General features: G+C 41.6%; 2 protein-coding genes across 2 annotated transcripts in view; one reads left to right on the top strand and one right to left on the bottom strand.

The window, feature by feature from the left end:
* The window catches only part of pald1a (phosphatase domain containing paladin 1a), a 118,306-nt gene extending 108,877 nt beyond the window's left edge, over window positions 1-9,429 (bottom strand). Inside the window, exon 1 of the mRNA XM_084079455.1 lies at window positions 9,297-9,429. The gene's annotated coding sequence lies outside the window, so the exon portion shown is untranslated. The remainder of the gene's footprint in view (window positions 1-9,296) is intronic.
* Window positions 9,430-10,820: 1,391 nt separating this feature from the next.
* On the top strand, window positions 10,821-15,959 carry ndr2 (nodal-related 2; the record flags this gene model as incomplete). Its single annotated transcript, XM_084078318.1, has 3 exons — window positions 10,821-11,139; window positions 14,535-15,313; window positions 15,807-15,959. 3 exons carry the CDS (start codon window positions 10,821-10,823, stop codon window positions 15,957-15,959), a joined length of 1,251 nt encoding a protein of 416 aa, XP_083934444.1.
* Window positions 15,960-19,156: the final 3,197 nt, after the last annotated feature.

Genomic DNA, 19,156 nt, shown 5'->3' with positions numbered 1-19,156 from the left:
GAAATGCTAAATTAGTGTGTGTGTGTGTGTGTGTGTGTGTGTGTGTGTGTGTGTGTGTGTGTGTGTGTGTGTGTGTTTCAGTGTCCCCGTCAAGGTGAGTTTTTGTACACACATGTATGATGAATGAGGTGGTGTGTGGGTGCGGTGGTGGGTATGTGTGAGTGTGTGTGTGTGTGTGTGTGTGTGTGTGTGTGTGTGTGTGTGTGTGTGTGTGTGTGTGTGTGTGTGTGTGTGTGTGTGTGTAAAAGAGGATGTGGAGGCGGACCTGGTGAGGCTTACTCATCGACCAGTTCCCTCTCACTATCAGAGCCCCCCCCCCCCCCCCCCCCCCCCCCCTGCGACACAATGCCTCCCACACATGGCCAAAAAACATTATAAATACCACGGCCTGCCAAGTGCCAACCGTCTCAAAACACAGGCTAATTCAAGCTTATTGGAACGAGCCAAAGGCAACTATACCCCACACTGATGCAATACCATGCAGGGCTAAATCAGTGGCTCTCAAACATTTTCATACCAAGGACCCCCAAATTGTTATTTATTTGGCCCGTGGACCCCCGTCTGAAAAGATTGTGTGCCAGAGACTCTAATAAGAGAAGGTTTTTTTTTATACACGTTTCAAAACTATTCCAAATTTGTCAAAGGTTTTTCTAAATAACACTTTTGAAAATAGCAGATCTGCACGCTCACACAACATATTACAACACGTTGTGAGCTTGTACATCAGCTATTTCCGTTTCGGAATAGCCAAAGTATTAAAAGGGGTTAAAGTGGTTCAAACTGATTTTGATGCTATATTAACTAGTTTACCTGGGGAGTGGGGACGCCCTGGAAACACCTCAAGGACCCCTGGGGACCCCCCACTTTGAGCACCGCTGATCTAAACCAGTGGTTCTCAAATGTTTTCATATCAAGGACCCCCAAAACGATATGTATTTGGCCACGGACCCCCATCTCAAAATATTTGGTTCCAGGGACCCCCAGAAGCAAAGATTTGAGTTACAAATGTTCGCTTTAAAAACATATATATTCAAAAGGTTTGCACAAATTTTCAAGATTTTTCAAAAATAGCAGATCTACAAGCTTATAGCGCGGCACTCAGTGCCACGCTATAAGCTTGTAGATCTGCTAATATCAGAGCACTTGAGGAGACAATCAAACAAGACAATCAGCTTCAAGGCAGCAGCAGCATGCAGGTGACATTAGGCGTAAAAGCCTAATTCACTGTGATGTCCTAATTACTTCATTCATTAGCCTTTGACACATGCCATGTTGGAGGACAAATAAGACTTACAGCTGGGCAAACACCTTCAGACTTAAGCTAGAGGTCTGACTGCTCCACCTCTCTCTCTGCAGTTCACAGTGCCTGATCTATAAGCTAACAGATCCTGTTTTGACTTGTATAGTACTAGAGCAGAGCAGTGGTGGAAAAAAAAGAACTCACATTTTGTACTAAGCAAAAGTATTAATACTGCAATGTAGATATATACTCTGTTACAAGTAGAAGTCCCACCCGCATTCAAAATGTACTTGAGTAAAAGTAGAAAAGTATTGGTATCAAAATATACTTAAAGTACCAAAAGTAGAAGTGCTCATTGTGAATGTCACAAGTTCAAAATGTGTAAAGAGTTTGGAGTGGAGAGTTTTTTTGTTTTTGTCGGTGGAAAGATTCTAATGTATCCGGTAGGAGACTCAAAAAGTCTCCATTGAGACTCCGCCGGTCATCAAATTATTGGCTTAGGAATGCGACAAAAACAAAAAAACTCTCCATGAATTCAATGCTTCATGGGGTGTGTAATTGATACAAAATAAGTCATTTTACAGTGAACTACTTTAACTTTTTAACAAAACAAAAAAGTGAACTAACCAAAAATATATCACTTACACTGCCTTTAATTAACAATTAGATCATGAATGTCACTTCACATGCCACATTCTGTCAATCAACAATATCCAGCAAAATGAGGAGAAATAAACATCCACTGTCCCACACAGGCTCATCATGGCATAAATGGCAAAATGAAAACGTAATCATGTTTATTCAACGGTCTGTCATGAGATATTCTCCCACATAAAGTTCCTTTGCTGAAGTGCTGGCAGTTTCACTGATATGAACATAAAATCTACATCAGCCACACCTGTTCCTTCCTTCCTTCATGCAAACAGCATGACCAAGACCAAGACTTTGATGAATAAGTTCTTCATACAACACCGTGAATGTGAAACATGAATGAAGCAAAATCACATGAACCAACATTCATGACTGGGAGTCACATGTAATAGGGCTTAAACAGTGTTTAAACAGTTATTGGCTTTGCTGGGGACATCCTGGGACCCCCTCAAGGACCCCTGGGGGTCCCCAGACCTCACTTTGAGAACCAGTGCTCCATTTAAACTGGACAGAAATTAAACCTATCTATACCTAATATGCCAACTACAACGTGAATCTCAAATGGGAATTTCTGCAATTTCTCATTAAAGTACCATTAGAAAGGCTGCAAGGTCACCTTCTTGTTTGCTGTCCCATTTTATTAGCCACTTGACCGGGGTCCCACAGGGCTCTACACTAGGTCCACTGGTATTTCCCTCTACACCAAATCTCTACGTTGAAAATAGACCATCTACAACAACAACAAGAACCTCACATGTCAACACGTTGATGGTGATCTGCTGTTTTTGCTATGTTCTCCCCCAAGATAGGGACGCTAGGGTTCAAGTGGCAGATGTTCAATATAGCTGAGTGGGTAGATAAGAGAGGCCGTCTGGGGAAAGAGGAGGTCCCCCCCGGTTCTAGCTCCGGCCCCCGGTCTATGTGTCCCAAGTGTCCCTGAACCAGACACTTAACCCCTAACTGCTCCCAGAGCGCTGCACTAATAGCGGTCACTAGCTCCTAAACTTTAGGATGGGTAAATGCAAATACAGTAACCAGAATACCCACAAAGTAGTGCATAAGCAGAGCATAAAGTGGAAGTATGGCAGTGAAGAGGATGAAGGAGACGTGTTCTCTGTGACAGATTGGAAATAACATCCTCTCTGCTGTCTGCTCCAATGCTCAAACAATGACAGAGTATAAAGAGTAATGTCACTTCACCTGGGTCTCGTTTAATAATCCTGTCCTATGCCTGGCTGCCGTCTCAACACCTAAAAGAAAAAGTCTAGTCTACTGGAAAAGGTTTGTATGAAATTTTAATATACAGTTGAAAGAGAAGCTTTTAAAATTGAATAAACACAACTAAATCCTGAGTGTTAGCCTCAAGTCACTGGCTTCTTTCAAAACAAGCCTGAAAATCCAGCTATCAGGAAACCACAAGAGGAGGTAAACTGGTTGTTCCCATATTCACTGCTGACACCCCTTTTCTCCTTTGTACATACCGTTTTAGATTTATGTATTTTTGTGTTATTTGTATACTATGTTGATGAATTGAATACATAGCACCACAAAGGAAACAAGTCCCCAGGATTTTTTTTGTGTTATCCTTTTAGCCTAAATGTCTGACTGTACCTCGTGCCGTTTACATTTCTGATTTCTAATAAAGTACTATTCAATAAATCAAATCATAAAGTTAACACTTAACCACTTAAACCCTATATACTTCATTGACTAGGGGTCCCCTAGGTGTCTAGTAGCAACTGGTTTCTGGGGGACCAGCGGGTGTCCAAATGGACCCTTACAACCAGGTCTGTAACTCTGAGCGTAAACAATGTGTCACAACTGTATAAAAGTGTGTTTGTGTGTATGTGTTTGCGTGTGTGTGTGGGGGGGGGGGGGGGGTTCACAGCTGCAGGATCAGTGACGGAGGTAGAAAGGATATTTTCTCTCTAAAGCCAGATATCTCAAGGCTCTCAGATAAGAATGAATGAACCGCATTCATCAGTAAAAAACGTGGGATTATAAGCAGTGATTCTCAAGCTTTTTTTTCTTCATTTCAAGGACCCGTTTGATATGCAGTAATAGGGCCTCCATTTGATACCATGATGCTGTTGTTGTTTTTCAACTCTCAGAACCCCCAATCTACACTAGAAAATCCTCCATTTTTTACTTAAAAGGATAGTTCACCCGCAAAATGACTTTTTTTCTATCGATTATATATTCTTTTATATCGCATTCCTAAGCCAATAATTTGATGACCGGCAGTGGTTCTGGTAGGAGACACAAAGAGTCTCCTTTGTGTCTCCTACCGGAACCGCTGCCCACCGGTCCACTGGACATCAAATTATTGGCTTAGGAATGAGACAAAAACAAAAACATATCCATGAATTCAAGTCTCCATGGGGTGACTAATCGATAGAAAAAAATAACTTTTTGGGGTGAACTATCCCCTTAACTCTGAGAGTGTGCAATCACGGGTCCATTTGGTTCCATTTGCGCATCCTCAGAGTTAGGGGCCTGTAATGGGTCAATTTATTCTGGACCCGTGGTGGCCCCCGGACCCAACATTGAGAAACAGTGGATTGAAGCATTGGCATACTTTTTGGTCACAACAACAACAATCTGATTATAATTCAATCCAGTTCTAAAGTTATAAGTGTAAGGAAGAAGAACGTGACACCTTGTGGTAAAAATGACCCATTGCAGCCCATAGGGGCTATACAGCGGTTTCCCCTACAGCAGTGGTTCTCAAAGTGGGGTCCGGGGACCCCCAGGGGTCCTTGAGGGAGTTCCAGGGGGTCCCCAGCTAAATCATAGATACTTAGGAACCAAATGGACCCTTATGGGTCTGGATGTAACTCTGAGAGTGTACAAATGGGTCCATTTGGTTCCATTTGTACACTCTCAGATTTTACAATGTAAAGTCCCAAAGCTAGAAATGCCATTAAATGGGGGGTCTGTAGCCAAATACATGTCAAACTGGGGGTCCCTGAAATCAAAATGGTTGAGAATCACTGCTAGAGCCGTAAAACTCTTCTCTTATGGGGGTCCCTGGCATATATTTTCAAATGGGGGTCCACGGGGTAAGTAATAAGTGTCAATGTGGGGGTCCTTGAATTGAAAAAGTCTGAGAACCACTGCCCTACAGCTCAACATGAGTTGTCCATTCAAAGTTTACACTTCCTATACTACTGAATGATACGTCAAAACTAGGGGTGTGCCGATACACTAATTTCACGAAACGATACGATACGATATTTGGCTCACAACTTCGATACGATTTCGATACGATACGATACGCACTTTTTTTATTATGAAAATATATGGAGGAGAAAAAAAGAAAATGCAAACAAATAATTCTGTTTTTGCATTATTCAGACATGCAAACTTGTAGCTTTTCAGCTACAATAGCCGTTTTGAATCCAAATAGTATGACACCTGACCCGAAAAAAAAACATGTTGTCACTCTTTTCACTTCGGGGACGTTTGCATGCCTGATTATTATGATTGTAAAAAAAAAAAAAAAAAAAACGATATTTTTTTTTTCAAAAACGATACATATCGTCGCGAAAACGTATCGCGATATATCGCGGGACGATATATCGGCACACCCCTAGTCAAAACCTTCAACAATACTGCAAGACATTCGTCATCTTTTGAACCTGGGAGGAGCCAGTATAAGGATCTGATAAGAACTGTGTGGTTCTCAAAGTGGGGTCCCTGGACGCGGTCCCAGGAGGTCCCCAGCAAAATTAGGAACAGTTTAAAGCTGCACTATATGTAACTTTCCTCTTCTACCCCGGATTTGAACCCGGTTTACTGCACAAACTTGTGCTGTCATTTTTACCAAGCAGGCGGGCTAATAGGGATAAATGTAATCTTGACCATCAGGTCAAAATTTGTGTCAGATCCTGTGTATAGGCGAGACATGACCTTTGGCTTTGACACGATCTAAATGTCTCAATAGACCATATTCACATGGCGGCCATATTGCCATTAAGTCAATGAAATGCCACCCCAGTTGCCACAGCAACGCAATGTTAAATTCCAAAATGGCCGCCATGTGAATATGGACTATGGAAGAGCAGGGAGACAAAATACAACCACCCCAATTGTATAAGGTATATTGTATTAACATACTCTACCATACAGATTGGACAAAATTAACCCATTAAAATCAGGAAAGAATCCGAAAGCATCCAAGCATTTTGGCTATTCAAAAATAGCAGATCTGCAAGCTTGTGCCGCGCTATGAGCTTGTAGATCTGATATTTTTGAAAAATCATGATTTTTTTTTTTGCCTTTATGCCTTTATTATGACAGTAGGCTGGCAGGAAATGGGGGGAGAGATGGGGAGTGACATCCAGCAAAGGCCGTCGGGCTCGGGAGTCGAACCCACGACACGCTGTCAGGGTGCCCAGACGGTTACGGCAACAGTCCGAGCCAAATTTGTGGGAATCTTATAATTGTTTCTTTTTTCTTTAAAAAAGCGAACATTTTTAATTCAAATCTTTGCTTCTGGGGGGTCCCTGGCAAAACATATTTTGAGATCGGGGTCCGCAGCCAAATACACCCTATAATTTTGCGTGTCCTTGACATGAAAACGTTTGAGCACCACTGATATAGCAACAGATGTTTGTCAGGAAACTTTTAGGGTGGCCTCAGGTCTTAATTTGGTTAATAATAGCCTAATAATTCTTAATTTGGGGGTCCTTGACATGAAATGTTGGAGAAACACTGCTATAATGGATTCATCCGGAAAAACACACCCTGTTGTACTACATTATCAATATAGATGGAAGATAAGTAGGTTGGACTAAAGAGCTGTTACGGTAAAGTGGGCTGCAATCAGAGATCAGTAGGCTATCAGGGATCAGGCTTGATTAATAGTGATGTCCAATGATTGATCTCTCTTTAATGTGTTGATAAGCCTCAGTATCTATCTTTAACCCATTAAGCACCCACACTGTGGAACGAGCTTCCACCCCATGTTAGAGCGTCTCAAACCCTGCCTATGTTTAAATCACGTTTGAAAACGCACTTGTTCTCCTTGGCGTTTGAAAATTCAGATTGAGAAGAAGCTGTTGTTTTCCTCCAGGCATTGTGTCAAATGTTGTCCTGCTTTACTGTGTGTTGTTTTTTGCTCTTGTTTATTTTAGTATTTTGTTATTGAGTGTACAGCACTTTGGTTTCAACACTGTTGTTTTTAAATGTGCTCTATACATAAAGTGGATTGGATTGGATAAGACTGGGGAAGCATCAGTCATTTTAGATTTTAACCACGTTAACCATTATCTTATACTTTGGGCTATTCAAAAATAGCATATATACAAGCTCATAGCGCGGCACCGAGTGCCGCTCTATGAGCTTGTAGATCTGCTTTTTTTTTTTTTTAATCATGAAAATGTGTGCAAATCTTAATATATATATATATATTTAAAGCGAACATTTGTAACTCAAATCTTTGCTTCAGGGGATTCTACAAAACAGTTTGTTGCTATAATATCAGTGGTTCTCAAACTTTTTCATGTCAAGGGCCCCCAAGACGATATGTATTTGGCCGCGGACCACCACCTCAAAATATGTTGTTCCAGCCAGGGACCCCCAGAAGCAAAGATTTTAGTTAAAAATGTTTGCTTTAAAAATATATATATATATATTGAAAGATTTGCACAGATTTTCACAATTTTTCAAAAATAGCAGATCTACAAGCTTGTGTATCTGCTATTTTTGAAAAGCCAAGGTATCAGAATGATAATGGTTAAAGTGGTTACACAGATGTGTTCCTGGTCTTAATGGGTTAAAGATGTGAAGAAGAGTGATGTGAATAAAAAAGGAACTTAAAAACAGAACAGGCTAAACCCTCACAAAAGAGACAACATCAAAGGGAATGCTGTGTTTGTGGTTACTACCCTGGTCTTGTGATGCTGTAGGCTGGTGATTCACAACCCTTTTATACATTTTATTTCAAGCACCCTACACTTTGATAATGCATTGATCCACACAGACCCCCGTTTGATAACCCCTTTTTATCTCTTTTTATGTGACCCCAGTCTGCACTGTGTTCCTTTAACTCAAAGCAAAATGGGTCAATTTGTCCATTTTGTGCACCCTGAGAATTACAGACCCATAAGCGTCCATTTGGACCCGCTGGTGGTCCCCGGACGCTATGTTGAGAACCATGTTGTGTTCTTTTTTTTTTACAAGACCACAATGGAAACAAGCCCTTATACGATACGATAATACTTTATTGTCAGCTCACACTGAAATTTGTCTTGTGACCCAGAAGCCATGTATGCAACCATGTATGACACAAAAAACAAAAACTAAATTACATACATAAAAACAAAGACAAGAGCAATGCAGCCTACCCCTGGCCTAAAGTCCTGATTAAGGCTCAATGTCGTCTGATGGACAAAGGACCTCTTCAGTCTGACCTTATTGTGTGTTTGAACACGGTATCTCCTTCCTGAAGGCAGCAACCTATATTCTCCATACAAACATTATAGGGCTTTTGTGTTATCCTCAAAGCACCGTTGTATAATCATACCACTGTACTATGTGCAAACTGTTAATACAGTATTCAATCAATCAATCAAACCAGTGCTGCGGGTAAAATAAAAAGCGTGTTTTGACAACACAGGTGTCTTCTTGATGTGTGCCATAGGTTATTATGAGGACAATAGGAAATTATAGAAAGCGACATCTTAATTTCCATCTCATGTCATGTGAGGGACAGACAGGGGGTCCTCATGCCATGTGAGGGACAGACAGGGGGTCCTCATGCCATGTGAGGGACAGACAGGGGGTCCTCATGCCATGTGAGGGACAGATAGGGGGTCCTCATGTCATGTGAGGGACAGACAGGGGGTCCTCATGCCATGTGAGGGACAGACAGGGGGTCCTCATGCCATGTGAGGGACAGATAGGGGGTCCTCATGCCATGTGAGGGACAGACAGGGGGTCCTCATGTCATGTGAGGCACAGACAGGGGGTCCTCATGCCATGTGAGGGAAGACAGAGGGTCCACCACGACAAAGACCCACAAGGAAATCACAACAACAGTGACATCTTTGAACATGCACTTTCCTCAGTAAAACCTCAAGGAGTCAATGATGGGGGTGCCACTGCCAAGCACGCGCACAGTCACACACACGCACGCACGCACACACACACACACACACACACACACACACACACACACACACACACACATCATGAAAACAACCATTGTTTATGTTTAAAGCCTCGTATGAAGCGCTCTGCACACACGACGCACCAAACAAATCGCTCGTGTCACCAAAACATTGTCAACACGTCAACTTTGTTTTGTTTTTTCTTCCACCACCGAGCATCGATACGTGTGCGAAAGCAACACACACATACACACACACGGGGGAAACAACTTCACAATTATTATACTCACCATTTCAGCACTCGGGCGTAGAAACGTGGCTTGTTCTAACGGGGAAAAACACGAGTATTTGTCACTGTTTGTCCTGGGTGTACAGTAGAAGAGGTGTTTTAGATGCACTGCCTGCTCATTCCCTCCATTACCCACTGGTTACTTTGTATCTGCTTTTTCTCCACAAATACACAAGGCACGGATTTCCACTATCTGTAGAAAGAGAACGGGCGGAGCATGCGCACTGTGGCTTCGCAGAGGAGAAGAAGCCCTGCTTGATTCTCACATCCCCCTTAAATCAGGGGTTCTCAAACTTTTTCATGCCAAGGACCCCCAAATTGATATGTATTTGGCCGCGGCGGACCCCCAACTCAAAAATATTTTTTTGTGCCAGGGACCTCCAAGAAGCAAAGATTTTAGTTACAAATGTTCGCTTTAAAAAAAAATATATATATATATATATATATAAAGATTTGCACACATTTTCATGATTTTTCAAAACATAGCCAAAGGACCTCCAGAAGAAAACATTTGAGTTAAAATGTTACAAAATATAAGATTTGCACACATGTTCAAGATTTTTCAAAAATAGCAGATCTACACGCTCATTGTGCGGCCCGAAGTGATACGCTTGTACATCTAATATTTTTGAATAGCCATAGTAACTATAAAATGTGGTTAAAGTGGCTAAAATTATTGTGATGCTTAATACATTTTGCTGGGGACCGGCTGGAACCTCGGACCCCACTTTGAGAACCAATATAAAGAAAATTGGAAATACTCCAGTAAAGTAAAAAATACCTCAAAATTGTATTTAAGTGCAGTACTTGAGTAAATGTACTTAGTTACTTTACACCTCTGGTAATCTATTCCAGTGGTTCTCAAACATTTTCATGTCAAGGGCCCCCCATGTCAATATTTACTTGACTGCAGACCCCCATTTTATTTCGTGCCAGAAACACCCATAACAGAAGATTTATCAATATGTGTCAAATGTAACAGGGATTGTAGTGGAGATTAAGTAAAAGTACTGAAAATTGGAAATACTCCAGTAAAATAAAAATTACCTGAAGATATACTTAAGTCAAGTCAAGTCAAATGTATTTATATAGCATTTAAAAACAACAGCAGCTGACCCAAAGTGCTTTTCACTTAAGTAGCTACAGCACTTGAGTAAATGTACTTAGTTACTTTACACCACTGCTTTTTCTTTGGGAAAGGCTAACATAATTGAGGCCGAATTAGGGAGAGATGGACAAATCGTCAGCCAGCATGCAGAAAACAAGCGTATAGGCTATAAAGAAAAGTTGGTGCTCATGCATTGGCCATGCGGGAGTATCTCATTAGCAATTGAATGGATGATGAGCTGTCATGTCACAAGTCTTGAAGGACTCACGTCAATTTCCCTTTAATGTTCTCAGCTACTTGTTAATATGCAAGGGGTGGTGGACTGGGGGGGATTGGGGGGAGGGAGGGGGGTTATATATAAGACCACCTAATCTCTCTCCGACTGGGAATTTGTCATTAAACGTGGCTCATAGAAACATGCGTTCATTCGGAGTCCTGGGTCTGGTGCTGCACGCATCATCTCTGCTCATCCTACTCATGGCTCAAGAAGGGATCCACAGGACCCCATCACGGGATGGAGTTTACAGGGATGGTGATGCCAGGAGGTCGTTGTTGCGACGACCCTTTGCTACTGTGATGATGGACCACCGTTCGACCGGTTACCACCTGCCCTCCTACATGATGGACCTCTACAGGAACTTCAGATCAAATTTATCTCGACCTGCTACCAGTGTGGATTATATGGAGCAACCCGCCACGAAGCAAGCAGACACTGTCAAAAGTTTAATGGCCAAAAGTAAGTAGGCTATTAGTCTTAATGCTTGGTTTAATTATCTGATTTATTTAAGTTGAACTGATGGTCCTGGTTGTAAGCCTGTACGGGTAGCATCTTATAATATAGCCCCATTTTGCGCACCTCTCCCTCCGCTATACAGCTCCGAGATTAAGTCCCACTGGACTGGCTACCGGTAGCAGAAGAACACGGGCAAAGGGTCCGTGGATTACCTTTTTTGCCACGTCGTATTTAATATCTAAAGGTAGTCCCCTAAACCTACAGATGTTTGAGGATTTTTCGGCACCGTAACTTTTTAGAACGGGCTTGAAAAAAACGTTTAAATCGCTTACTTAGTCAGCCTGTGGCCATGTTTCCCATTCAATCCGGAAGAACCCCCTACGTCAGGTGGCAGTACTGCTCCCGGTTCGGCTACAATGGGAACACATGACCACAGGCTGATTAAATAAGTGCTTTAAGCGGTTGTTTCGCACCGTTCTAAAAGGTTAGGGTGCCGAAAAATCCGCAAGCATTTGTAGGTTTAGGGGACTACCTCTAGTTTTTGTCCACGGACCCTTTGCCGGTGTTTTACCGCTGCCGGCGGTAGCCAGCCCAGTGGGACCTCATCGTGGAGCTGTATAGCTGTAAATCAATACGATGGGCATGGCATTTATAGCATAAAGGTACAACATTGGGCCACTATACTATAGCCATATCCGACAGCACATGTTTAGGCTATACTATTGTTTTTAAACGCACTGTATGAATACAATGTAGCCTATACTTTAGACACAGGCTTTCTTCACTATTATTTAGTTAGAATTAAGGAATCATTCCTGAGAATGTGCATCAGACCCACACAGACACATAAAAGCCCATAACATTGTAGGGCTATCTTAAGCCCCATGTATAGCCTATACTTCACCACATGACGGAGTTGGACGCCGAAAATAGCAGATATGCAAGCTCATATGTGAACTTGTAGATCAGCTATTTTCTGCTTGCAGATCTGCTATTTTCCAGCACATTTAGGCTTAAATGGTTAGACGTTTCTGTAAGACTGGTCAGTGCTGTCAGATCAGCGTTCCAGTGAGTCCAGACGACCTCAGCTGGACCTCCAATCCACATCCATTTAGGGTGAAGGAGGGGATCAGCGTGTGAGAAGACTGGTTCTACTAATTCTCTAATTCTCAAAGCAAACCAGCTTCTTCTCTAAACGGGTGATGTTGATTAGATATCTTGGACCAGACATCCCCTTTACAAATCTCTTGTTAACTCAAATAAACAACTTCCCTTTACTTCTTTTCACACGTCCCTTGATTAGATTAGAGAGCTCGACCCCTCCTCGGCCAGGGGATTTAACATGATGCGCTGTAGCCTATACCCAGTGGTGCAAAGTAACTAAGTAGGCTACATTTACTCAAGTACTGTACTTAAGTAAACATTTTGACGTAATTTTACTTTACTGGAGTATTTCCACTTTTCAGTACTTTTTACTTCTACTCCACTACATCTCAGAGGCAAATGTTGTACTTTTACTCCACTACAATTATTTGACAACTTTAGTTCGGCTACTAGTTACTTTTCGGATATACATTGGGATAGTATAAACATACATTAACCACTTTAGCCCTATTTTATACTTAAGCTATTTGAAAATAGCAGATCTACAAGCTCACAGCGTTGCATTGCAGCATTGTGAGCTTGTAGATCTGCTATGTTCAAAACATTGATGTCAATACTTTTGCACTTTTACTCAATAGCATTTTGAACACAGGCCTTTTGCATGTAACAGTCAGAGTAGGCCTATTTCTACATTGCAGTATTGATACTTTTACTTAAGTAAAACATGCGAGTGTTTTTTTCCACCACTGCTGGGGGGGCACGGCGCAGCCCTCCCTGGCTGAATCCAATCTCACATCACTTCTAGGTGTCAGAGTTCTTACCTATTTGTTTGAGTGAGGATATGCAGAAGCCGAAAAAAGCCAGCAAGGACGTGTTAAACGATTGGTTTTCAACAGTGTTTGACATGAGTAGATTAGTTACTTTGCAAGAGGGCTCGCAGGAACAACGCACCCTTGTTGTCATCAATGTCGTGAATGGGCCATCCTTTTGCACCTTTGATCAACAGAGAGAACGAATAGCCCCCCAATATACACCAAACAATGCCGTAGAAAAACGTATTTATAACATCCTTTAATCTTTTTTGATTAATTAAGTAGCCCACCACACCCGTTCTTTGAATGAGTATTAGGCTGCCCTGATTTACATCTGGCCAGCTGTTATTATGTAAATCGGTTGCAATATATATATATATATATATATATATATATATATATATATATATATATATATATATATATATATATATATATATATATATATATATATATATATATATATATATATATATGCTTGCTGTGCAGTGTGATTGGATTTTATTTGAATCCATAATTTCAATCAGGCCGTCAGTTTCGATAAATAAAGCATAGCCATATTATGATGAGTTATGATTAACAATTCTTGATGAATAATTCATTATGTAGGCTATATAAGGCACATATATATGTTATTTATGTTGGGACCTCAAGCCTAATTCAACGTATAGACTACAAGTTGTGTTATAAGATATAGATAAGATAAGATATGCCTTATTGATCCCTGTGGGTACATTCAGATGTCCACAGATAAGGTTTAGAGATAAGGATAAGATTTGATGAGATGAGATAGAGTCTGGCCCTAAACATCTGCACTTGGTATGACTGCAGTTATATTATGTTTATTCTATCAGTATAAGCAGGCTATCACCAGGGAATATGAATATAGCCTACATCTATATCGCCCAATGAATGGATATTATGTATAGACTGTTGATAGTGGATTTAATTTGAGACTTATATGTAAAGTGTCAGCCAGCTTTTAACAGTGTCTATCTGGATAAAGTCTGCAGTGGTGGATTGATTGATTGATTGATTGACTGATTGAATATTTTTTTTTAGCATTTTGCAAAAAAAAGCACAGAAAAGTACAGTTCGATACAAGGTCAGCTAAGAGGATTTAAAACCCAAGAAAGCCTATGACTTGTTTCCATAGGGGTCCTTTGTACTCAATTCATAGAGAAGTGGAAGAAGTAGCGGACCGGTAGGCAGCGGTTCGGGTAGGCGATACAAAGGAGACTCTTTGTGTCTCCTACCGGAACCGCTGCTGGTCATCAAATTATTGGCTTAGGAATGCGACAAAAAAGAAAAAATATCCATTAATTCAAGTCTCCATGGGGTGATTAATCGATAATTTTGGGAGTGAACTATCCCTTTAAGTACAGTACTTGAGAACATGTACTTAGATACTTTACACCACTGACAGTCTGTTCTAAAGCAAACTTTGCTCTCTCTCTCTCTCTCTCTCCATCTCCATCATAGGTTTGACACGGCGACACGGACGCTGGATCGCGACCTTCGACCTGCACACCTTGCTGGCCGACGAGCAGATCCAGGCGGTGGAGCTGAGGATCAGGGTTCCGCGGACGGCGGCGGGCGGCGCCGCCGCTTCCAACCTCTCCGTGGAGATCTACCACCAGCACGAGCGGCCGTGCCGCGCGCGCTGGGCCTGCCAAGAGGAGCGCCAGCTGGTCGGACTGCTCCCCGCCTCCTCCTCCACGATGACCTCGTCGCACAGCTGGCGAGTGTTCAACACCACGGGCCCTCTCCTGAGCTGGATGGAGGGGAAACGGGCGTCGAGGAGCCGCAGCAAACGGGTGCTGAGGAAGAGGAAGACGACGGCTCGTCTGCCGCAGAGCTCGGCGAGAGAGCCGCCGAGCGTGAGCGAGAGGGCTCTGCTGGTCGTCTTCTCGCACACGGGGTCGAGCGAGAGCGCCAAGGCCAAGGCGAGCCTCCTGCACACGGCGGAACAATCAAAGTTCTTGTCCCCCTCCGAAGTTAAAAAGGCCAGACGTCCGAAAAGGCACAGAAGCAAACGGGGCCAGAAGGAACACGCGGCGGCGATTCGAGGGCCGCAGGTGTCCAAGCGAGGGGACGAGGAATCCCTCTGCCGCAGAGTCGATCTGCAGGTAGACTTCAATCACATCGGCTGGGGATCGTGGATCATCTTCCCTAAAAGATATAACGCCTACCGCTGCGAGGGGACGTGTCCGAGTCCTCTCGGAGAGGACCTGAATCCCACCAATCACGCTTATATGCAGGTGAGCTTGTGCGAAATGTACACTACAAAACGAAAACTCTTACACAATGTTTACACCTGAATCCCCCCCCCCCCCCACCATGGGATTAAAAATGGTTAATCCTATCTTAAAGGGATTTAATTTTTTCTATCGATTAGTCACCCCATGGAGACTTGAATTCATGGATATTTATTTTGTTTTTGTCGAAATTCCAAGCCAATAATTTGATGACCAGTGGACCGGCAGACAGCGGTTCCAGTAGGAGACACAAAGGAGACTCTTTGTGTCTCCTACCGGAACCGCTGCCGGTCAGCAAATTATTGGCTTAGAAAAAAAGTCATTTTGGGGGTGAACTATCCCTTTAACTTATAGGCTACTTTAACCACATGAACCCTATGGCGTCCCTGGGGCACGACCTTTGTAACTTTTGGAGATGTGGTTATCTTTATTAATAAAATATTACATGATAAACTACTTTCTGCCAAACATAATAAACCCTCTCTTCCTCTTCTAGAGTCTGCTGAAACACTACCACCCGGACAGAGTGTCGTCGCCCTGCTGCGCCCCCACCAAAATGAGCCCCCTAAGCATGCTGTACTATGAGAACGGGGAGATGCTCCTTCGGCATCACGAAGACATGATCGTGGACGAGTGTGGCTGCCAGTGACGGCAACGCTCACCTCACAACGACTCCCAACGCCAGTCCAACCACAGTTCAAATATGATTATTTGGGGGGGGTCCCCAGTTCAAATATGATTATTTGGGGGGGTCGCGGCCTGAAAAGGTTGAGAACCACTGCTCTAGTGGACACCAGCGACTGGAATTTGGTGCTCAGTGACATTAATCCTGATTTGCATTTCGTCGCACGGTACGACGGAGCGTAACTTCTTTGTCAGCAACTAGAGAACAACCGAAAGAAAAGGGAACACTTAGACAGAAAAAAAAGCTCTTTGATGATTGTCGCCGTCCAAGATTATATTTCTGTATGTACAGAAATTAGATTTTAATTTCTTATGTGAACTATATGGTGTGCAGCAGAGAATATTCTTATTTTATACTTGCTATGACGTAAGCTCAAAAGCGCCAGCCTCCTTTTACTATTGTTCATTTGTCACAGTTAATTGTGGTGATTAAACTCCTTATATGCCTTGAATAAATGTAGCCATTTAATTTATGTAAATTGGTTACAATGAAATGGTGAAATTGTTCATTAAATGAGCACTGTTTCTCATGTATACTATGTACATTATATATCTACCTGTGTAAATGTAAATTGATTATATTGTAAATAATAAAATGTGTGGATATTTATGTACATTTGACCATATGAGTTGTTTATTTATTTAATTGTCCGTTTATATATCAGTGGTTCTCCATGAGAGGTCTGGGGACCACAAGGGGCCTTTGGGGCAGGGGTCTTCAACAGGGCAAAGACTAAAGAGATTTGATGTAGAGGAAAAAAAGAGCAGACCAAGTACAGAGCGAAAGGTCAGGTTTATTATTTATTGAGGGTTTAAAGAGATATTTCACTTTCAAACATGTTTGGGGTAATTTTAACATAATACTCAGGCTTTTGTGGGCACCCCAGACAAGTTGCTTGATTCAGTATTTAGACAGACATGCCCCCTTCCTATACAAACCCATTGTAACTTCTAACTCCATGTTAACCATGATAGATTCATTGAAAACACCGTCCTTGTTTCTTTTGACTGATATTGTCCTTCTAATGCGTGGGGAGACCATGTTTGTAACTGTCCCAGAAGGAGAGACAGTGGTTTCAGTTATAATTAAAATATGGTTTGTAAAATAAAAAAAACAAAATAAAAGTAAAATTCATGCACACACTGGGTTAAACAGATTCATTTCATTATGAATAATTAGTACTAAAAGTTACAATAAATAAATTAAAAAGGTCTATATTACAAGGGTTAAGGTAAAAATGCTGTGCCCATTGCTTAGAGGGTTGGTGGTAATTGGGCACAGAGTCACATATGATCAGAATGATGCTGTCATCAGACAGAAGCAAGGTGAGCTGATCCAGGGAGGTCACATTTAAGAAACTCCAGAGAGAGATAGAATCATTTGCCAAAGTTCTGCACATGGTTCAAGAGGCACACTTTAAATGCTTATTGTATTTGTGCCTTTTATTGATTTACGTCTATTTGTTGTGTATTATTGTAATGTAAAAGTTAAACTTTGTTTGAGAGACTTCAGTGAAACATGGCAATAATTGGATGCACCTGTGTGGACTTAATAATCAACAGGACTGCTTCACAGTGACTGTGGACTCAATAACTGAACAAATGTATGTTCATTTTTTTTAATATAGTTCTCACGGTGTCTTGTATGGGAGTTTGGAGAGCTTTGATGGAATAAATAGAAGAAAAGACATCTGTATGATGCGTGGACATTTGTTGAACCTGGGGCAGCTATAATGTTTTTTCAATTACTTTTTTCATTTATTTAAAAAAAACAAAAATTGGGAAAATGAAATAAAATAAATGCATAAAGGTCTCCTCATAGAAGGAAATATCAGTCACCAGAACCAAGGATGGGTGTTTTCAATTAACCTAACATGGTTAAAATGGAGTTTTAAGTTACAATATGCTTGTAAAGGAAGGGTGTGTCTCTGATAAAATGAATATCAAATATCACAAGGGGTCCTTGACATGAAAATGTTTCAGAATCACATTCAGCACCATACTGTACAGTTTTTGTCTCTAAACGAACGTCACATGAGAACATGAGAAGCTTAAATTATGGGTTTTTGGTCATATTCTATACATCTGTATAATTACTAAATTTGTTTCATTATTACAAAACACAAAGACTGTCTGTAACAGAGTATATCTACATTGCAGGATTGATACTTTTACTTAATGTAACCCTGGCAGAAATATAACAGATCAGTAACTTTGACTACGCCACCTTAGGAGTTTGGCCCAAGGAATCAATTAAAGCGCTAAAGTAACCACACTGAAGTGCAACACAGGTTTGTTTATAAATGAATGGAGCAGAGACGTGCTTCTCAAAATAACCAACATTTATTTGTAAACCCAACAAGATAATATGCTCCACAAATGGGAGTTTACATTGGAATTAAGCACAATTTAATGTTAAAAAAGGTAGAAAAAGCACTATATCTAAAATATACAAGAGAAGCCACAGTCAGACTGCAGGGGGAAGGAGAGACAGAGGGGTTAATAGTGTGAGGGTTCAAACACTTCAAAACAGTAAAAACGCACTTACACACACGACACCATAGGTGGGTTGGGTGCACGCTACAAAACCACAAACACAGCATGCAGTGGATAGAACGTTCTCCCCACAGTGCGACCGCAGTCGCCTCCCAACTATCTGGGTAGAAGAAATAACAAATATTATAAATGACAGTTGGGTTATCAATGAAAAATAAAATACAATACATAAGAAATAACGGTCTAACAAAAAGTGGCAAAATCAGCAATGTACAAGCCTATAAAATAAAACACCACAACAGTTAGCCCCCACAATGCATTATAATTATACATCGAAATACATTATAATAAACATACAGAACTCTATATTACCTCAACAGTCAAGGTCTGTATGTAGGGCAGGGTCACCTGACACATGGCAGCAGTATACAAGGGCACAATGGAGAGTAGTAAGCCTACACAAGGGCACGCTGGCTGGAGTGCACAGGGGCCTACAAGTACAGAATCATGTTAGAACCACAATATGAGGGCACCATATATACAAAGGCAACTTTACACCACGTACCTCAGGTTAGGTGAGGTTTGGGCCCTAACACCTGGCTTGCAAACAGCCTCTTGGCCTCTGCTCTGATCCTCAACACTGAGGCAGAGAGGAGGGCGCCTGAG

This window comes from Gymnoscopelus microlampas, assembly GCF_963454915.1.
Source record: "Gymnoscopelus microlampas genome assembly, chromosome: 14".
Classification (NCBI taxonomy): Eukaryota; Metazoa; Chordata; class Actinopteri; order Myctophiformes; family Myctophidae; genus Gymnoscopelus; species Gymnoscopelus microlampas.
The sequence above is the reverse complement of the archived record's forward strand: the minus strand, read 5'-3'. Positions and strand labels throughout refer to the sequence as shown.